The 23,098-nt window shown below is 38.6% G+C and overlaps 1 protein-coding gene across 2 annotated transcripts in view; it reads left to right on the forward strand.

Annotated features, from left to right (window-relative positions):
• The window catches only part of INTS7 (integrator complex subunit 7), a 59,070-nt gene that overhangs the window by 31,645 nt on the left and 4,327 nt on the right, over positions 1-23,098 (forward strand). For both annotated transcript variants that reach the window (XM_081330135.1, XM_081330134.1), the window contains exons 14-19: positions 1,191-1,397; positions 4,814-5,008; positions 8,889-8,992; positions 10,555-10,623; positions 15,410-15,542; positions 16,688-16,786. In XM_081330135.1, coding sequence (XP_081186261.1) covers positions 1,191-1,397; positions 4,814-5,008; positions 8,889-8,992; positions 10,555-10,623; positions 15,410-15,542; positions 16,688-16,786 — 807 coding nt within the window. The remainder of the gene's footprint in view (positions 1-1,190; positions 1,398-4,813; positions 5,009-8,888; positions 8,993-10,554; positions 10,624-15,409; positions 15,543-16,687; positions 16,787-23,098) is intronic.

The raw sequence follows: 23,098 nt of genomic DNA on the forward strand, positions 1-23,098 counted from the left end.
CCACCACGGCTCTATGTTCTTTATTTGAAAAAGGATTTAAAACAGAGTTGAAGATGTGAAATAATTTATGTAGTTTACATAATTTATATAAAGTAAATCGTCCTTTCCTCCAATAGATGGTACCCAGTGGGCTAGCAAATAGATACAAGAATGTAATTAAAAGCACAATAAACAAACTTTCAAATATTTCTGTGCATGTTTTCAACTTCATTAGTTAAAACCCACCTAAGTGTTAAGAGACCTACCTAAATAGAAATTGCATTTGTCTGCTGGTAAAGTGCAGCAAAGGGAGGACTGGTCTGAAAGAGACTTGGAAGCAAATTTCAGAGCCTGGGAGCAGCTACAGTATGAAGAGCAATTCTATCTCACATTTCCATCAGCCTCTAAGGATGGCAAGCCTAAAGCAAGTCTGTAGGAGAATGGGGTTTTTTTTAGACAACCACATCCCATCTTTTCTAATGTTTTTACAAATCATAACTATGGCTGGAAACAAACTGATTTGTCAGGAAAATCATATTCTCCCTGGAATTAATGTAAGACAATGATGTGAGCAGATTATTAGATTTTTTTATCCACCTTTATTAGTTTTATAAATGATATAAATTTATAATTTTATATGTGTGTATGTGTATTGCATATGCATTATAAATTTATAGGACGTGTCCTGGGAAAGACGCGTTTAAATCTTCCCTAGGGAGATTTCCTCTTGAGCTCTACTGAAACCTTAGCATTCAGTTTCAGTACTGGGTTCAGGAGCAGATCCGACGTGAAGAGAGTCTTCAAGGAAGAATGTAAGCCTCTTTCAACATTATGTATTGCCTCATCTTTTTCTTTTGAAGCAACTCGAACCTCTTCCTGGCTTAAATGTGCCAGACTAAATTCTGGTAATCAATGCCAGTTGGTGAAAATTAATTTTCTTGGCGAATCAAATTATTTTTATGCAACTGACGTGGTGTTACTAAGAGCACAGTGTGGTATCATGTATATGCTATTTGGGCAGCTCTTGATGGGAATGTCTATATACTGGAGCACAGGCACTATTACAGCACAGAAGGGAAGATTGCCAGCAAATTTGATTATACTTGAGTTATATATTGCAAGGCTGCTTCAGATACATGTTTATTACTATCTCCTACGTTTAAGTATAGAGAATTTTCTGCTGTCTTCCTCTTTGCCTTTACCCTTTGTAGGGTAATCATGGCATGGCCAAAGAGCTTTATCAAAGCCTGCTGACTCAGGTAGCTTCGGAACACTTCTACTTCTGGCTGAACAGTCTGAAGGAGTTCTCCCATGCAGAGCAGTGCTTAACCGGGCTGCAAGAGGAAGATTACAGCTCTGCCCTTTCTTGCATTGCTGAGTCACTAAAATCTTATCACAAAGGAATAGCATCTTTAACGGTCAGTATTTTTTTTTCCTCCACTTGCAGAGCTGCTAGTCAAAGTACAAATAGTCCTTGACTTACAACAATTCGTTTAGTGACTGTTCAGAGTTACAATGGCACTGAAGAAAGTGACTTATGACCGTTTTTCACAGTTACAACCTTTGCAGCATCCCCAGGAACATGTGATCAAAATTCAGATGCTTGGCAACTGGTTCATATTTATGACCATTGCAGTGTCCCAAGGTTGTGTGATCAGCTTTTCCAACCTTCTGACAAGGAAAGTCAGTGGGGAAGCCAGATTTGCTGTAACAGCCGGGTTACTAACTTATCACGTGCAGTAATTCACTAAACAACTGAGACAAGAAAGGTTATAAAATGGGGCAAAACTCATCGAACAAGTGTGGGCTCAATTGTGTTCGTAAATTGAGGACTACCTGTAACAATCTTTTCTTTTTTTTCTGTTTTCAGCTATAGCCTTCTGTGTCCTTGGAACACCAATATAAGGTTTATATCTCATGGTTCAGAACAAGCTTTGGCTGGAACTGAGATTTCAGCAGAGATTCAGTGTGTTCTTATTTAGGAGATGGAGATTCCATCATTTCCTAGACCTCTGGTATGCCCTGACCTGGATAGGTGCTCCCATAAGCTTCTTCTCTTTCTGAAGAAGAACCAAATATAGTTAGTGGGGCATTCCAGTGGTGCATGTGAAAACCTTGTCTGATATATCCTTTTCTTTGCTCCTGTAGTCCTCCTTTTTATCCATAGTCCAAAACCTGGCCAAATTAGGAAGTCTGATAGCCTCTTTGTAGATTGTAATCTACGCCTGGGTTATTTGAAGGCCAGATATATCTACTGTTTAAAAAAGAACAAGGAAAAAATCCCTTGCACCTACAGCAATAAAATTCATTCTTGTTGTAGAAGCAAACTCAAGGGCGTGTCCTCATTGAATTAGCAGTGAGGGCAATGTGAAAGGGAGGGGTGTTTGGTCTCTCAATGACTTCATTTGCTGTGTAGCTAGTTTACTCCCACAGTAATTTCAGCCACAAAATACTGCTGTGCAAGAGTGTAGGTGTGAGCACACCATGTATTGCTTTGATACATGCATTAACTTTTCTCCAAGAGTGAATATGGAGGAGGCAGAGTCAGAACACTTTAACATTTTTGACTGCAATTTGAGCAATCTTTGAATCTTGGTATAATCAGCCAAAATGCCAAAGTTCCTTTCTGCGAAGGGAGACCCTTCTTCCCGTGTGCTTCTTTTTTTAATTAATAAAAATATGGCTTTTGCCAGAGTACAACCCTGTTCCACGTTCCTGAAGCATTTGAAAAGAGAGGTTAACTTGCCTGCTGCATATATTAAAATGAGACAGAGGATTTGCAACTGAATAACCCACTGTTCATTTCAGAAATGCTGTATTTGCCACATAATCTTGAGTTGCGTTAGTAAAGCTGAGAGGAGGAAAAGAAATAGTTAAGGTTTAAAAGCTTCATTCATCTGTCAATTTGGTGTAAATTAGAACATTGATTTTGAATTAGAGAATCCTTTGGTCAAATTCTCACATACCTCTGAGGCTGGGCCTATTTACTTGCTTCCCAGGTGTATGCTGATACTCCTATTTTACTGGGCTCTAAGTTTCCTGAAAGAAAAATGAGGTACAGATGCAATGATTAAACATTCAAATCAACGTTATAGATATAAGCATTACAGGTAGTCCTCAACTTACAACCACAATTGGGAGAAGAGTTTTAGCAATATAGTTGATAAGTGTCATCACATGACCAGGGTCAATTTTATAATCATTTTTATAGCAGTAATTAAGCAAATCATCACTTTCTTTAAGTCAATCATGTAGTATTTAAATAAATCATATGGCCATTAAGTGAATCTGGTTTTTCTCATTGACTTTGCTGGTTGAAGGCCAGCTGAGAAGGTCATATATTGCCATCATGTGACTACAGGACACTGCAGCCATCTATAAATACAAGCCAGTTGCCAAGCACCCAAATTGCAATTGTGTGACCAGAGGGGTGGTATGACTGTCAGAACTTAAAGGATGAGTCATAAGTCATTTTTTCATTAAATGGATTAAAATTAAATGAATGTTTGTAAGTAAAGGACTATTTGTAGAATTTTCTTTTATGCATAGGTTGTCTATATTCTGCAGATTTTCTGGATATAGAAATTATGTTTTCAAAGCAAGTCACTTGGTGTGATAGAAAGAAAAGAATGGGTAAAGGGCTTACTTATTAGGTTAGCCAAATTCCTTCATTCTTGTGTTGTACAGTTGTACTTTTTGACTCCAGAACAAGGCAATTTGTCAAACTCAGCTAAGCAGAAATGTAACAGTTTAAATAGAGCAGAAAATGTATTTAATTGCTTAATGCTATGAAAATGTACTAATTTTAATAGAATATATGAAAATTGAGGCTTTTACAAGTGTCAGGTTGAGCCTTTATTAACCTTGTAAAAGCATTTTATTTGATGAAACTATAAAAATGTGATCATATAATTCAGGGGTCCCCAACTGGGCTGCACAAGTGGGGAAGTGAAGCTTCATCTGAGCATGTGGGGGATCTAAGTTGTGTGTGTGAAACCATCCCCCTGCCACCCCCACTGGTCCATGGAGCCAGAAAAGTTGGGGATTGCTGATATAATTTATTCATCTCATTGGACAAACATTTGTTTGGTTATTTTGAGTGTCTTTAGCATTGCCCTTTAAGAGAATATTTAAAAACTGAGCAAATAAAGAAATCCTTGTAGTTGACATCAACAAAGTTGTGGTAAAATGTTCATCTCTCTCTCTCTCTCTCTTTCTGTGTGTGTGTGTTTGTGTGTGTGTGTTTTCCTTTATCCTGCCTCCTTTACCTTGAATTCAAAGGATAATTCAAGAATCAGTTTAAGTAATTGAAGTTTAAGAATATTACAAAACCATAGTATCATAACATATTTCATAACAATAGGACAGTAATCCATTATACATCTTGTCTTTGAAATATTACAGTCACTAATTGTTGATTTCTTATTGGAAAACATGTCCACTGTTTCCCCCCACTCCTCTTCTCTTCTGAAGGTGATTTAATTGGCTCAATGAAGTAGGTAAAATGCTTGCACATACTGTACTAGGTCACCATAATGAGAGCATTCTTCAAATGATATTGGTTTGGTAATCTATATGTTAAACATAGTCCATCCTCCATCGCAAATTGCAACAATCTCAAAACATAATCAGAAGCTACCATCTGCACAGTCATTTGTATAAGTGGTTTGCTGCTTTTAATAATCCCTCACTATCTAGACAAGCCCTTCTTTTCCCTTTGGAAAATCATTTCCAACTATTCACTAAATTATTATTTATGAACTTGTTACTTTGGACTCAGATTATGAGTCTCCAAGTTATACTTTTACCTGATTGTTATTTTTTTTCCTCCCAGGCTGCCAGCACACCACTTAACCCTTTGAGTTTTCAGTGTGGGTTTGTTAAACTACGGATTGACTTTCTCCAAGCTTTCTCTCAGCTCATTTGCACCTGTAATAGCCTGAAGACTAGTCCCCCACCTGCTATTGCCACAACAATTGCCATGACTTCAGGCAGTGATCTCCAGAGATGTGGTCGTATTTCCAACCAGGCAAGTGACCTGATCTACCTGTGCTGTTATTGTGTGAATATACTTTATCATTTGAGGCCTTTGAACTATGGTGCTGGAGAAGACTCCTGCGAGTCTCTTGGACTGCAAGGCGATCAAACCGGTCAGTCCTAGAGGAGATCAACCCTGACTGCTCTTTAAAAGGCCAGATCCTGAAGTTGAAACTCAAATACTTTGGCCACCTAATGAGAAGGAAGGACTCACTGGAGAAGAGCCTAATGCTGGGAAAGATTGAGGGCAATAGAAGAAGGAGACGACAGAGAATGAGGTGGCTGGATGGAGTCACTGAAGCAGTAGGCGTAAGCTTAAATGGACTCTGGAAGATGGTAGAGGACAGGAAGGCCTGGAGGAACATTGTCCGTGGGGTCACGATGGGTCGGACACGACTTCGCAGCTAACAACAAAAATATTTTTATCATGAGCTCTGTGATTACTCACAAGTTATACATCTATGGAAATCCCCCTTTAAACCTTCTAGACTAGAGTCTAGAGCAGTGATGGTGAACCTTTTAGAGACGGAGTGCCCAAACTGCAACCCAAAACCCACTTATGTATCTTCGGGTGCCAGGTGGGCGTGGCCCATTGGGTGGGTGTGGCCAATTGGGTGGGCATGGCTGCAGTGGTAACAGTCTGGGTGGGAGTAAAAAGTTCAATCAATCAATTCCAACTTTGTGAAATCTTTTTTTTCCCCGCGAGAAGTTGAAATTGATTGAACTTTTTTTCCCCCCACATGGTTTCGGCCTAAAGTGAAAAGGTTTTATAAAACCCAGCTGAAGGCCTAGGCCTGGGGCGATGGTGCGTGCCCACAGAGAGGGCTCTGCGTGCCACCTGTGGCACGTGTGCCATAGATTCACCACCACGGGTCTAGAGAATTGCAGATAGTCCTCATTTAGAGACTGTTTGCAGTTATAACTGTGATGAAAAAGTAACTTTGTGATCAATCCTCACATTTATAACCTTTACAAGTATGTAGAATGGGGGTGTCAAACTGCCGGCCCGCAAGCCAGTTTCATCATACTGAAGCCACGCTCACCCCATTGCCGGCAATGCAAAAAGAGTCAGGATATGTCGCGACACGTCACATGTCGTGGCAAGTTTGACACCCGTGATGTAGAACAAAGGAAAGCTCAAGTAAGCATAGACAGTTTCACATAGCAACCACTTAACAACTGAGTTGCCATTCCCATTTGTAGTTACTAAACGAGGACTACCTGTGTTTAATGGGAGCTACAACCCCACAAGTATCACATCACTAACCACAGTTCCTTAATTTTGTTTTAGACCACAAATGTTAGCACGTTCATTAAAATAAATTGTTTTCATTTTATTTTTCCTATTTTTTTTCCTTAATTCTTCTTCACGTTCCTTGAAGAAACCTGTAAGGAAAGCTTGTGTTCCCACTGCAATTGCCTAATCTTTGGCCTTATGGCTCCAAGAAGCCCATTTCACAAGTGGTAGCATTGTAGGAACAAATTTTCTTTCTCTAGTGTGTGCTAATAGTGTTTTTCCTTGCTGAAAATACTATACTAGTTACCTAAGCATTGCTACTTGTTTACTAAAGTGGTTTGTCACAATTGTCTTCTTAATTTGTGAGCCATACCGGGTTGGACCAAGCCTTAATGAGAGTAGAATCAAAGCTGTGGTAACTTCCTTATCTTTCTCTAAGCTTCCTATCATGTCCCAGAAATTGTTTAGTGGCTTTCATGTCTTTTCAAGAGATCAGTCAAGAGTTACACTTACAAGATGGATAGATATATGCCTCTCTCTAATAGTAAGTAAATGTTCCACTGCCCAGAGAGAATGTTTACATCTCTGTGCTTGTCATTATTGGTACTGTGGAAATGACACATTGAGGATTCGAGATATTCTGTGAGGCCTGCTTTGCCTTGGGCAGAATGAAAAATAAGGATAAAAGCCTACCACTTTTCTAATCCATCTCTAGCACCATAAAGTTCTTTCACACAGTGGTATTCTCCAAATCTGTAACTGCTTCACCACTCACTGAGTCTGAGTCTTTATCACCTTCTCTTCAGTCATAGAAATCAATCCTAAAAGGAGGGAATCTAAGGCAGAGGCCCCATAAGAGTTACAGTAGTTCTGTAATAAAATTCCTGTTGTTTGCAGGTTTTTTCTTAATATCAGCTGAGATATGCCTTCTTGTAACTTATGGTCAATATTCTAGATCCAATGCTTTTGAGAGCAGAAAACTGATCTTGTATTCTGTGGCACATTTCTTGGAAGTGTACGAAAAGGGCTTCATATCTGTAGGCCTTATTTTGTCAGACTAGAGTCTACTTCCACCACCACTTAATCTGCTTAATGAAATCCTGCTGGGTATCCCCACTTAAATGAAATTGGAATGGCCTCCTCAAAAAGCATGACCTTGTCAGGTACTGGTCAAATGTTTGGAGCACTCTCACAAAATATTCCCCCCCGCCCGCCTTTGTGCATTTTTCTGTAGGAGGCAGGTTAATGCTAACCATCTCAGGATGCCTTTGGCAGTTATTTCTTAAAACACTCCAAAACATCGTAGTTTTGTGATCTAAGTTTGTTTGTCAATTGTGTGATCTATGTCAAAGTTCTGACTGACAAACCCAGCCAAGCAAACACGTCCTAGACTTTTCAATTTCTTAATGAGATCTTTACTGAGTACACAAGATCGGCACATATGAAAGTAAAACCAGCCCTTCCCAAAACCCTATAATAAAAGCATTATCTTCTTTCTCCTCCCTCTGGGTCAGGTCATGTTGCCCGATCAAGTTGGGAAATATTGTTATGAGAGAGCATCTCTGGATCTAGCCAGACACCTGGCCATTGTCCTTGATTCCCACAGTCTGCTTCCTTAATCTTTGAAGTCTGCATTCCAAAACTCTCCCCTTTCCCAGAGCTCGTTGGCAAGTTGAGAAGCAATGTCGGTCGCAACACCAAGACTGGGCTTCAAAAGTTGACAGTCTATTTTTGTTTAATTTTTCAAGTTGCATGGAATCAGAAGTAGGTGTTATATAAAGAAAAATTTTAAACTCTTTTGGAATGTACTGAAAAGTGATATTTTAAATCAATAACTATTTTATACTCAAACATTAGATTCTTGCAATATCCCTAATAATTTACATATACATATTAACATATCACTGAAACATTAGGACATTGAAACAAGCACATCATCAGAAAAATCATCATTTCTTGGATACCAGGAATCAGTAGAGTGCATTGGTTGCCATCTAACTCACCGCCCTGAGTCCTTCGGGAGAAGGGCGGTATAGAAATCAAATTATTAAATTAAATTATTAAATTAACTTATTCTAAAGGCCATAATATATGTAGCTTAGCAGGTCTGCCAGAGCAGACTCTCCCATAATATGAAAAGTCCCGTTCCTTCTATTTATTCATCTGGAATGAGGGGAGGAGACATGTGAAATAGTAAAGCAACATGTGGGGTTGTAGCAAAGAGAAAATCTTACATGCAACCTAACGGCAGAACAAGGGGACAAAGCAAATGCTTCTTTCAACAAAGTAAGGCACTTTTCAGCCACAGGAAGAAGCATGAATTAAGATTTGAGTCTGATCCTGCTACCAATAATCTCATCTTGCTTCATTTTATAGGGAACTATAAGAGAGTCACTAGAGCCAAGTACAGAAATTGTTTTAGGATAGCATTTAGGAGTCTCTGCAGCAGAGACTGCCCTTTGATCTAAGAATAGGTGTACTTGTTGTAGGATGCTGTTATACGGAAGCATAGGAAAAGGGACAGGCCAATATAATATAAACCTCTTAGTTGAATTCTTTATGTATAATGTTCAGTCATGACCAGTGTCTTGTTTTTGTTTCTCTTTTTCTGTTTTGCCTCCACTCTGTTATGCAGATGAAACTCTCCATGGAAGAATTCAGAAACCTTGCAGCAAGATATGGCGATCTCTATCAGTCTTCTTTTGATGCAGACTCTGAAACACTGAGAAATGTGGAATTGTATCCTGCTTCTTATAATATGAAAAAAGTTTAAATCTTGGAACTTAATACTAAAGCCTCTATTGTATTGTTATTTGTGAATGCTTAAAAGAAAAGAACAAAGACAACTGTTTGAAAAATGTAGATAGGTATTTGGTGTCTTAACTTCCCCCTTCACTGTACTCCCCCATCAATTTGCAATGTTTATGAACATTTAACCCCTTAAAACCCTACTGTAAGTGCTTGGATTTGCCTTGCCTTTTATTGTATAGACCTTCCATTCCATAGTGTTGTTCTCATTTCTCCAAAGGTTGGAGAGTACAAAAGCCATTAAAGCTTCAGAAACAAATTCCATTACCGATGTGAGAAATTTAATAGTTTGCAGAGTAATGCCATGCTGCTTTTGCTATATCTTCTCTGTGAATCATGCTTTCTTTTTAGATAAGTTGCTGAATGCAAAAATGTACTTTGTACATGTACATCAAACAATGTATATTGCTTTCTTCCAGTTGCCAAATACAAAAACCACCTTGCTTCTTCATTTATATCTTGGCGGTTCACCAACTGAAAAATTGGGCATTGAGACTGCCCATTAACACAGCTGCTGTTGCTGTGCTGTGGAGCACAGGTTACAGGCAAATTGCAGTTGTGTTAAGATGAATCCATTATTGTTGCTTTGCTTCATTTCATGGCTTAGTTGTATAGGGATCTGAAAAAGTTGTCATTCTTTGGCTGGATTTTTTTTTAAATGTTGAAGTTATTTTAGAAAGTCACCTTCTAGGTAGTTTTTCTGCATATAAGTTGATAGCTACAATTCCTCATTATACCTTATCCAAGAATACTCAAAATTGTTTTGAATTTGATTCAGCCAGAACATGGACAACTCAGAATGTTCCATTGTAATGTCTGAAGTGGAACTGTTCTGAAGGTGGTTTGTTTTTTGTTTTTTGTTTTCATTTTGTCTCTACCCCACATTGCAAGCCACAGATATTTCTTTCCTAGTTCTGAGATTTGTTTCTTTTTCCTCTGGCTAAGTATGCAAATAATTGAGAAGGCAATTCTCTATATGCAAAATGTGCTTTCTCTTACCCAATGCGAAATAGAAAATTACATTTTTTTAAAAGGCAGTATTACGTGTTTAATTTTGCTTTGGGAAAGCAGGGCTCTTTCATTCCATTTCTTCCATTCTGTTATTTAAGACTCCTGTTTGCTCCATTTATTCTTTTGGCAATAGGAACTGCTGCTACAAATGAACTTCCAACTGTGCATAGATCTCTCTTGCTTGCACATATGTCTGCCCTGGGCTGTTAGCCATATCCTGTGTTCATTCAGGCCTTTTATGTCTTGTACCACCAACTGCCAACTTCTGACGTTTTGTTGTACTATTACAAGAGAAAAAAGTCTCCAGGTTAAGAATACTTGGGCTCCTTCAAATACATAGGTTGACTTTTCAACGCTATAGGATATATCGTGTATGTATATCATGCCAGTTTCCCATCATTATTCAAATCCTTTTATGTGTAAAATAGTATAAAATATATGTTGCAACTCTTCTTTGTTAATATTCTTTAACATTACTTCAGGCAGCAGCAGAGTTGCTTATTAATATCACATGCAATTGAAGTTCTGATTTTAGATCCTGAATCTGCAAGGTATAAGTAATTCAGATTGCCTTTTGTCTTTCTTTTATTTGCTAACCTTTTCACTAATATTCATGTTCCCTCCATATGTTGGCTGGACATTATGGAAACTAAAATCCAGCATATTTGGAAAGAGCAGGTTGGGGAAGGCTCAGCTGAGCAGTTCTGCTATAAAATAAAAGCTATACAACATTTCTGTAAAAGAACACACAATCAGCTACTTCCTGAATTCTTTATAAAAGCAATGTAGCAATAGCAATAACTTTGTATACCACTCCATAGTGCTTTACAGCACTCTCTGAAATGGTTAATAGATATCAGCATAACCTCCCCCTCTGCCCAATCTTGGACCTCAAGTACAAGTATTGCACTTAAGGAAAACAGCTGTCTTACATGAATATTTTTTCTGGGAATGTGCTGTATTTTAATCTAAAGCTGCACAGGTGCTTTAGACTGGATGTGTGTGTGTGTGTGTGTGTGTGTGTGTGTGTGTGTGTATGTATATGTATATGTATATGTATATGTATATGTATATGTATATGTATATGTATATGTATCCCCTTCATGGATTACTGCCTTGTCGTGGCGAAGGGGCTTGCGTAATTCAATGAAGCCATGAGCTATGCCGTGCAGGGCCACCCAAGACGGACAGGTCATAGCTGAGAGTTCTGACAAAACGTGATCCACTGGAGAAGGAAATGGCAAACCACTCCAGTATCTTTGCCATGAAAACCCTATGGACAGTACCAAAAGGCAAAACGATATGACGCTGGAAGATGAGCCCCTCAGGTCGGAAGGCGTCCAATATGCTACTGAGGAAGAGCAGAGGGCTAGTACTAGTAGCGCCAGAAAGAATGAAGCGACTGGGCCAAAGCCGAAAGGACGCTCAGCTGTGGATGTGTCTGGTGGTGAAAGGAAAGTCCGATGCTGTAAAGATTTTTTCTCCATAGGAACCTGGAATGTAAGATCCATGAATCAAGGAAAGCTGGACGTGGTCAAACAAGAGATGACAAGACTGAACATCGACATCTTAGGTATCAGCGAACTAAAATGGACAGGAATGGGTGAATTTAATTCAGATGACCATCAGGTATACTACTGCGGGCAAGAATCCCTCAGAAGAAATGGAGTAGCCTTCATAGTCAATAAAAGAGTAGGAAAATCAATACTGGGATACAATCCTCAAAATGACAGAATGATCTCAGTTCGAATCCAAGGGAAACCATTCAATATCACAGTAGTCCAAGTCTATGCCCCAACCACCAGTGCTGAAGAGGATGAAATTGACCGGTTCTATGAAGCCCTACAGCACCTTATAGAACTAACACCAAAAAATGATGTCCTTATCATCATGGGGGATTGGAATGCTAAAGTAGGAAGCCAAAAGATAACTGGAATAACAGGCAAGTTTGGCCTTGGAGTACAAAATGAAGCAGGGCACAGGCTGATAGAATTTTGTCAAGAGAATATGATGGTCATAGCAAACACTCTTTTCCAACAACCCAAGAGACGGCTCTACACATGGACATCACCAGAGGGTCAACACAGAAATCAGATTGACTATATGCTCTGCAGCCAAAGATGGAGAAGCTCTATACAGTCGGTAAAAACAAGACCAGGAGCTGACTGTGGCTCAGACCATGAGCTTCTCCTTGCAAAGTTTAGGCTTAAACTGAAGAAAGTAGGGAAAAGCACTAGGCCAGTCAGGTATGAATTAAATCATATCCCTGTTGAATATACAGTAGAGGTGACAAATAGATTTAAGGAATTAGATCTGATAGACAGAGTGCCTGAAGAACTATGGACAGAGGTTCGCGACATTGTACAACAGGTAGCAACCAAAACCATCCCAAAGAAAAAGAAATGCAAGAAAGCAAAATGGCTGTCTGAGGAAGCTTTGCAAATAGCTGAGGAAAGGAGGAAAGTGAAAGGCAAGGGAGAAAAACATAGATATGCCCAATTGAATGCAGAATTCCAGAGAATAGCTAGAAGAGATAAGAATGCCTTCTTAAATGAACAGTGCAAAGAAATAGAAGAAAACAATAGAATAGGGAGGACCAGAGATCTTTTCAAGAAAATTGGAGAGATGAAGGGAACATTCCATGCAAAAATGGGCATGATAAAGGACCAAAATGGCAGGGACCTAACAGAGGCAGAAGAGATTAAGAAGAGGTGGCAAAATTACACAGAAGAACTATACAAGAATGAGCTTAACGTCCCAGATAATCACAATGAGGTGGTCACTGACCTCGAGCCAGACATCCTAGAATGTGAAGTGAAGTGGGCCTTAGAAAAGCTGAGCAAAAACAAAGCTAGTGGAGGTGACAGTATTCCAGCTGAGCTATTCAAAATCTTAAAAGACAGTGCAGTAAAGGTGCTACACTCAATTTGCCAGCAAATTTGGAAAACTCAGCAGTGGCCACAGGATTGGAAAAGATCAGTTTACATTCCAATTCCAAAGAAAGGCAGTGCCAAAGAATGTTCAAACTATCGCACCATTGCACTCATTTCTCATGCTAGTAAAGTCATGCTTAAAATCCTACAAGCTAGACTTCAGCAGTATGTGGATCGAGAACTACCAGAAGTACAGGCAGGATTTCGAAGAGGCAGAGGAACTAGAGATCAAATTGCTAACATACGCTGGATCATGGAGAAAGCTAGGGAGTTCCAAAAAAACATCTACTTCTGCTTCATTGACTATGCTAAAGCCTTTGATTGTGTGGATCATAACAAACTGTGGCAAGTTCTTAAAGAGATGGGAGTACCAGACCATCTTATTTGTCTCTTGAGAAACTTATATGCGGGTCAAGAAGCAACAGTGAGAACTGGACACGGAACCACTGATTGGTTCAAAATTGGGAAAGGAGTCCGGCAAGGCTGTATACTGTCGCCCTGCCTATTTAACTTATATGCAGAGCACATCATGAGAAAGGCAGGGCTAGATGAATCAAAAGTTGGAATTAAGATTGCTGGAAGAAATATCAACAACCTAAGATACGCAGATGATACCACTCTAATGGCAGAAAGTGAAGAAGAACTAAAGAGCCTGTTGTTGCGGGTGAAGAAGGAGAGTGCAAAACTTGGGTTGAAACTTAATATTAAGAAAACCAAGATCATGGCATCTGGCCCTCTCAATTCATGGCAAATAGATGGGGAAGAAATGGAGGTAGTGACAGATTTTGTTTTCCTGGGCTCCAAGATCACTGCAGATGGGGACTGTAGCCAAGAAATTAAAAGACGCTTGCTCCTGGGAAGGAAAGCCATGGCAAATCTAGACAGCACACTAAAAAGCAGAGACATCACCCTGTCAACAAAAGTGCGTATAGTCAAGGCTATGGTCTTCCCAGTTGCAATGTATGGCAGTGAAAGTTGGACCATAAGAAAGGCTGAGCGCCAAAGAATTGAGGCCTTTGAACTGTGGTGCTGGAGAAGACTCCTGCGAGTCCCTTGGACTGCAAGGCGATCAAACCGGTCAGTCCTAGAGGAGATCAATCCTGACTGCTCTTTAGAAGGCCAGATCCTGAAGCTAAAACTCAAATACTTTGGCCACCTAATGAGAAGGAAGGACTCACTGGAGAAGAGCCTAATGCTGGGAAAGATCGAGGGCAATAGAAGAAGGGGACGACAGAGAATGAGGTGGCTGGATGGAGTCACTGAAGCAGTAGGCGTGAGCTTAAATGAACTCCAGAAGATGGTAGAAGACAGGAAGGCCTGGAGGAATGTTGTCCATAGGGTCGCGATGAGTCGGACACGACTTCGCAGCGCACAACAACAACATGTATATGTATATATACAAGCAATTTTTCAGTTTGAATCCAAATCTCTAGTGCAGTGTTTCTCAACCTTAGCAGCTGGGGAATTCTGGGAACTGAACCCCATGTATGTTAAATTTGTCAAGGTTGAGAAACACTGCTCTAATGTCCTCCTTCAGAAAGTGCTTTTCCCATTATTTTCTGCTAGTGAGCATTTGCATATTTCCTGCGCAATATTATAAAAGATTCTGGAGCACAGTTGACATTTTGCATTCAGCGTTGATTTAGTCCTGTTAGGCTTCATCACCAATCCATATGAATCGTGTTCAGCCTAAAATCTCAGTGAGTTTGAGCCCTTAGGCCTTTTTCGTCTTTTTGGAGAACAGTTGCTACTTATTCAATTATTAAAAAGGCTAAACTTGTAGATATACCCCAGATGGTTTGGAGATACTTAAATGTTCAGGAAAACAGAGGTGTTAACTGTGAAATAGAAAACTGTTATGAAGATTTAAGGAACGTAATGGCTCCAGTATTGAAGAGAATACAAGAAGCTATCAAAGAATATTACTCTTGGTATATTGTGTTTCTATGGTTAATTTTGCATAAGTAATACAATTGACATTCCTTATTCTGTTAACTCTTTCAGCTAGGTACTTCAAATATGTGTAAATACAGGTAGTTCTTGACTTACAACTACAATTGGACCCAAAATTTCTGTTGCTAAGTGAGACAGTTGTTAAGTGAATCTGGCTTCCCCATTGACTTTGCTTGTCAGAAGATCACAAAAAGTGATCGTGTGACCCGGGGACCCTGCAACTGTCATAAATACCTGCCCGTTGTCAAGCGTCTTAATTTTGATAATGTGGCCTTGAGGATGGCTGCAACGTTCATAAGTGTGAAAAATGGTCATAAGTCACTCTTTCAGTGCTGTTGTAACTTTTGAACAATCACAAAATGAACTGTTGTAAGTCAAAGACTACCTGTACAGAAAGTGCTCTACAGGAAAGATAAAATAACTACAAACTGAATATCTTTTTTTTTTACAGCTTTCAGGAATATGGGTCTGCGGGAGTAGCTCATGCTGCAAGTGAATACGAAAGGAGAATGATGTCTGTCTTTGGCTATGTGTTGGAAGAAGTGGAGGCGCTGAACCGAAAATATGCACCAGTATCCTACATGGTGAGTAATATCATTTCTTATATAGAAAACACTCCAGCGTTTGGCCTGAGATAAGAGAACAGAATCCTCAAATTGAAAAGCTAAATATGGTTTTCTACATGTATTTACATATATTTAATCAAAATATTCTTCAATAGAAAAGTAGGAATGAGACGGCTTCTCTTTTCTGCCTTATTTTATTTCATTTTCCGGAACTTGAATTTTTTAAAAATATACTTCAAGCTCTCATGCTGTGACGGACATTGTATAAAAGGTTTATCTGTAGAGCTTGCCAGAGACCTTATGTAATTGTTCCTATTCGGTAATACTGATTGGGTTTCAGCACGACTTTTTACCAGTCTAGTATTTCTTTTATTGGCTCAATCATCTTTGAATACTAGTGCCATTTATACTTGCTCCAAAAACAAAGTGTCAAACAATCAGTGTTGCATTGAGTATACTCTATTTTCCATATTTGGAATAAAATCAAGATTTTAGATGTATTTCAACCATTTTTTTATTTGATCCCTTGGAAAAGGCAGCATAGATTTTGAGATTTTTTTCGCCTGTAGTGAAGATAGATTTGAATTTTTATGTTCATGGAAAAGGCTATAGACTTCTGAAGAAAAACTGAAATTACAATAACACCTGAATAGCAGGAAAGAGGACAATTATCTCAAGACTTGTTTGCATACTTCCTAAAAACATTATATTGACTAAACAGGATGCTGGATTAGACTTTGATCTGACTCAACAGGGTTAGTCTCCATTCAGATCCATATCTTGCTGGCCACTTTTGTTGAATGTAGCACAACTTTTTCCAAAATGCTTCAGACCTCAGTTCCTGTAATCTTCCAACCAAGCAAGGAAATAATTTTGCTAATTGGAGGATTACTAGAATTAAGTCAAGATAAGCACTGACCGTTGACATCAGATAGTCTTTTGTGTGCCCAGTTCAGTTGTTCTTAGGACTTGCAGATATTCTTCCAGATTTCTTCCATTTCCAGTTTCCAATCTCTGAAGCTTTTTGGATCAATAGTATGTTGTGTCTTGGCTTCCTAAGCACCAGGAATTGAAGTAGTAATGCCCAGAGTTTGTTCATGATGTTTTATATTCCTTTTGTAAAACAAATAATTCTGATCAGACTTGCCATTCTTTTGTTCTAGCATACAGCTTGCTTATGCAGTGCAGTCATTGCCTTGTTGAAAGTCCCCTTGTCATTTCAAAGGTATTTTTTTCAGAAGCTACAATCAACTAGCATTAAGGTAAGCTATATTTGCATTGAGTTATAATTGCAGTTTGGAGGAAGAAATTTTATTTATAACTCCTAGATAACCAGGCTGGGAGAAGTGGCTGGAGTGAGGTAGGGGCAGCCAGTTGCTGCCTAAGCTCTGATTTACTAATGATGTTAGATTAGACTTTTAATGAAATATTTGAACTATAATTCGTATCTGAAATAAAGTTTTGATTTAAAAAATAATTTTAAATCACGGTGAGTTCTATTCTGCATTATGAGACAGCTTTATGAAGAGCCTCAGTTACAATTCACTGTTGCCTTGTGACTTAATGGACATCGACATTTTCTAGCAAATAAAGATATCTCTTTTGAAGCAAGTAGTGCTTTTTTTTATTTAAAAAGTTTTACAATACATTTTGACTTTAATCCCCCCCTCCCCCACCCCTACCTAACCCTCCCTATCCCTCTCCCCCATTCCCTCCCCCCCCGACTTCCCAGAGCTAAATACAGGGTATAAAATCAAAAAACAAACATAAGCACCCCTATGTTATCAGCAATAAACTATTAATTCTATCTCCCTCTAGCTCATATAAAATGAATACAAACAATATTAATATTACAAATAAAGTAAAAAAGAAAAAGAGGAAAACAGAAAAAGAGCTTTACTCAGAATAGATTTTCTTAATCCCAGTCCTTATTCATATTTCAAAAAAAAGAAAAAAAAACTTTCACCTATTATTTACATTCTCCAACCTTTCTCTAATTTCTAAACAAATTCTCAGTTACGCGCCAAAAGCGCCTATCTCTATTAACCTTAATAATCTCCAACCAAACTAAACTATGATCAAAAATAGTTCTTGCATGTATCACGCCAAATGTCTCGCAGTTCCAAATCATCCTTGAGTTCAAATAAAAAGAGTAAAAAAAAAGGTTTAAGCAGTCTGTAAGACAACTTGTTTTTAATTAGGAGCTTGCATACCCATTCTTAGTTCAGCACATACTTTTAGTCCATAACCCTAATATACTTTTCTAACAAGCAAATAACATCAATCTTAAATTGTGTTAAATATTAAAAAAAAACTTTCTTTCTCCTCTATGATAAATTTAATCCATTGACATTCTAATTTAAAAATTTAATCACCAATCTTAACGCTCCAAAGCTTTTGGAGCACGTCTGTCATGACCCCCAAAACTTCTTTGGACCGCGCCCCTCCCACAGCTTCACTGTAAGTACACTTTGGAGATTCCATAACTTTCTGCTGGTCTTGCTCTTGCTCTCGTCTCGCTCTTCTTAGGGCGGCACGCGTCATCCTCTGGCCTCCTGCAACATCCGATGAAACTGTTTCTTGATCCCCTCCAACACCATTGTCCTCTATCTGTCTATCTGCAACATCTTGAAGCTTTCCCTCGCCGTATCCCTTTACAGCTTCCAAAAATGATAAGGGAGTTGCTTTTAACACATTGCTATAAAAATCACGTGCCTGGGCCACAGTAACCAGACGATGTCTTTTACCTTCATGCGTCACCACCAGTCCAACTGGAATCTCCCATCTAAACTTAATATCACATTTCTTAAGTTCCTGTACTAGAAATGCAAAATCTTTCCTTCTCCGTAAAATCTTCGGAGGAATCTCTTTTAAAACCAAGACTTCTTGCTCAGCCACTACCAATTTAGTATCATAAGCAGCTTGAATGACTTCATCTCTAATTACTCTCTTTGTAAAATAGACCACCACATCTCTGGGTAACTTCCTCTGTCTTGCAATCCATGAATTTACACGAAAAATTTTGTCCATATTTCCCTCAATTTCAGATGCTGGCTGGCCCAATACCCCTTCCAGAGCCTCAGAAATCAGCTGCTTTAAATCTTCTTTACAATTCTCCTTTAAACCCCTGATTCTAATAGCATACTGCATCTGATGATACTGATCAAGGCTCAATTCTCCGTCCATTTTATCCCTTATATTTTCATTTTCTAATACCTTTGCTTCTAATATAGAGTTCTTTTGACTGAGATCCTTCACTTTTACATCCAGCTGTTGCACACATTCAGCTACAGATTCAATCATAGACAACATGTCCACCCTCATTGCTCTAAACTTCTCTTCCATCTTCTTCTCCAATTTCTCCATTTTCTCCTCCATTTTCTCCTCCAGCTTTTTCAACTTTTCATCCATCATGTCAGACATCAATTGTGAATGCTTTCCAAGAGCATCTTGTAAATCCTTAAGCGTCAATGCCGGAGGAGGTGCAGGAGGAAGCAAAGCTTGCAATGAGGTCTGTTGCACCAGGGAAGACCCCGCACTCCGAAGAACTTTAGAAGTTTTAGCCGCCATCTTCCCCCACTTTCACTTATTGCACACTTTCACTTTAAAGCTATAAAATCCATTGAGCTAGAGAGTAAAGATAAGAGTCCACATCACCTTGACCTCCTGTACCGCTCTGCCTGCATCTTGACAATCAAAAGTATTTCCTTTTGGCAGGGGTGGTTGCTAACGCCTGGCTCTGCTCCATAAATCCCGGAGCAGGGGCGCTGCGCAGCTCGGAGCAACCCAGGCTTCGGGGGGGCTCAATCCTTCAGCCGCCCAAACTCTCAGCTCAGGCGGCCCCGGAGAGCTCAACCCCTACCTGGGGCCTCACCCCCTCCTCTTCTCCCGAGGAAGGGGCTTCAAATCCATCTAAACAGCTGATCGGCGCTGTTTACGATGGAAAAACACAGCTGCAGAGCGGGCAGCCCGAAAACGGCTGTCTTCGGCGTCGTGTCGCCACCGGAAGTCCAAGTAGTGCTTTTTTTATATGTATTGATGTTGGGGATGTTTTTTGTTTTGCTGTGCTGCTTCCGTTAGCTTGCTAATGCATTTTATTGTATTTTTTATTTGAACAACTACATATGGTGAAATAAAACAAGATAAAACTATCTTACATAAATAGAGAAATGTAGCACTTTGCAGTTTTGTTTCTTTAGCTTGAATGAGTATCTCAGATCTAGGCCACCTCTCCTTTTTTAAGTAGAGGGGTTGCCCTACTTTTGTGTTTTTGTTTTGTTTTAACTCTGGTAATAACTAACCGAGAAAGACTGAAGAAAGACCTATGCAAAATATAATATTCACAATTTATCCCACAGAGTAAGTAAGAGAAAATAATTTCAGAAGGCTAATCAGTCTTTGTCATTGCTGGACAGAAAGAAAGTGAGACATCAATAAGGTTATGTTTCTGCTTCTGGTCCTCTATGTCTCTTGTCTGGGTTTTTGTCATCCCAAGCTACTAATGGTGGGAAGAAAGCCATAGTATTGAAGGAGATGGGGTAGAAAGTAGATGTGCAGAAAAAATGATGCAACATAGTAATGACTGCTGAATAATTAAGAATGACAGAATTAATATTGGATGTTGGATTCCTTCCTTCCTTCCTTCCTTCCTTCCTCCCTCCCTCCCTCCCTCCCTCCCTCTGGCAGCATTTCTGAGAGAATTTTGATTTCTGCCTGCTATACAATCTTTTGGAAGCTTCACAGATTCCAGTAGTTTGAGTTGATCTTTTAAATGTTGTGGTCTCTTTTCCTGCTTTATTTTCCTGCTTCATATTAACGGATGCTTTATTGATTATCCATTTGGTATAAGATGGCTTCAGATGCCTCTAGTCTATTAACCATATATCCTGCTTATAAAATAATCATGCTACTAGACAAATATATTTATATTCTCTATACATGGATCATACATTAAAGGCAATCATTGATGGAGAGCCCCTGGACACAATATAGCCAAAAACGTTTTCCAATTATTGTCTAATGTCAATACATGCTTGTTTTCCATGTTCACTAGAGACCTTAGTCACATTGTAATTTTGTCACAGAGAGAGCATCTCTTTCTCCATAAAAATGTTTGACGTAGGCATTCAAAAGATGTATTTATGTTTTTATTTTTTCCCAATCCAACATGAAATTGCATAGAAAGTACCTGGGATTAGAACTCTATGACTGTCAATGAAATACCTCTTTGAAAACTGAACTGAAGAGGGCCAAATGGGTGTGGGGAGAAACTGGCAAAAGAATGACTGATATTGAAAATGGGGTCAGATCATACCAGGGGCTACTAAGAAAAAAACGTTGAAAAATTCCCACAGTGCATTCTAAGCAGCATCTCCTCTGTTTCGATCATGTGACCCAGAGCTCAGCGTATGCAGTATGTAGCCCTTGCCTCCCAGTGCAGATATAAAACACAAACATATGGCCACTGTGTCAAAGGTTTGGAAAGAATTCCTGAAGTCACGCTCTGCTTACTTTCCATGCTGTATTTTATCAAGATTACACAATGAAATATTGCTCTGCGTGACTGAAGGTTTGTATGTTATTTCTATTGAGAAGTAGTGCAGTTTTTCTCCTCAATGAAAGGACTGCTAGTAAATAAGTAAATGTTAACATCCAGTTTAAATGCTACACTTCGATGCACTTTCTAAATGTTGTGGTAGCTCTGATGCTTGCATAGGTGGAAATTGAAATGTGTCAGTGTACAAGTCTCTTGAGGATGGTTAAAGAAAACCAGCAGCCAGCAGACAGGAGCAAGACTATTTGCCTTCCCGAAGAAATAGCTCATGTTTTGTGCTCTGCTACATCCCTTTCAATAAATAGGTCACTGGCATATGGATTGGTGTGCATAGAGAATGAGACTTTAGGAATGTTTTAGTGATGATCTTAAAAGCAACTGCCTGTGAATTCAAAATGTTTGCTTACGAGCAGATCTAACAAATATCCTTAATACCAACAAAAGTATGTGTAAACAATCTATGTAGTGTTTTGTTTGGGAACATCTGAAATGCATTTTACATGCTGCTTTAATTTATGCAGTAGATAAACTCAGTAGTAAATGGCAAAATGTAGAATGTTCTCGGCTCACTTCCTGGCTGGTAGCAGATGGTGCACAAAACTTCTGCATGTCCCTCATTGCTAGTCAAAGTGGAAAATAAGGTTGGGTGGTCAATTCCTTCGGGAGAAGGGCGATATATAAATAAAATTAATAAAATATATATAAAATTAATAATAATAATAATAATAATAATAATAATAATAATAATAATAATAATAATAATAATAATTAGTTTGGGAAGCAAAATGTTCTATTTATTTTAAGGCTACAAAAAAAAAGTTGAATACACTAGAATGAGTTACTTGGAAATATATGTGGTAAAATAGAGATAAGGTCAAGGATGAATGGATGATGAATGAATGTAAATGGAATATAAAAGCAAGTGACCAATTTGAAAATAGCAGATTTTGATTTGGTATGGTTATATGCTGTAGAGAGAATGAACAAGATGGAAATACATGAAGGAAAATTGTATGGTTTGAGAGGAAAACGAGGATTGAAAATAATTGGATAGAATTGATTTGATTTATGAAACAGTAAAAATAATGAGGGTTTGCAGTAATAGAAAATAATAGAGAGATATAGTGAATAGTATTTGTGTGCTCTAATTTTAATCATGTTTCCTTTTCTTTTTCTTTATCCCTTTATTTATTTATTGGTTTTTACTTTCTATTCATTTTATGTGTTTGCATTATGTTGCTTCCCCTGATAGTTAGGCATAAATATTTCAGTACTGCAAAAAGAACCAAAATTAAAATAAATCAATGTATAAGCAGAAAAGATTATGCAAAACAAAGTAATCAAGTCGTGTGGAGAAAAATCCAGAATTTTCATCAAATTGATTCCCTAAAATGGATAGCTTTTCCCACCGTGCTGCATCTTGCTCAAATGTTCACCTGATAAATCTCTCAAGAAAATAATTCCAAAGCAAAGATGCAAGCAGAAAAGTTACTCTTTGCAGAAAGTAGGGAAATCTTGAGGTCTCTTTCAGGTAATCAGTTGATTATGTCAATAACCGCTGAGTTCATGTCTGTTTAAATTTGCTTGGAGTGTGTTTGTTTAAGATTATCAAAATCAAAACCTAAGGGCTTTTGACAACTGAGGAAGCTTACTTATAACCTTGTACAATGCTATAAGAGTCATGTTTAAGAGCATAGGAATTTCCTGCAGTTGAGATTCTTGAGTTACTTTTTATACAGAGCAGGCACAGTAGACTGGCTGCCTCCCTGCTTTATTCCATGACAATGCACTTAATATTTAAAGCTTCAGATATGCAGTGGTCAGATTTCACACACATATTTGAGGGAGATCGGGTGACCATCCTTGTAGTGCTGGGCTTTTAAATGATTCAACACTAATATACTGTGGAAGGAATCGTAATTTCCATGTTGATGTCATAAAGCTTTGCTAAGTTCTTGAAAGGGTGTGAAAAAGGCAATTGATTTACTTGATACGTTTGTGTTGCTTATCTGTCTTAAGA

This window comes from Vipera berus (assembly GCF_964194415.1).
Source record: "Vipera berus genome assembly, chromosome: 1".
Lineage (NCBI taxonomy): Eukaryota > Metazoa > Chordata > Lepidosauria > Squamata > Viperidae > Vipera > Vipera berus.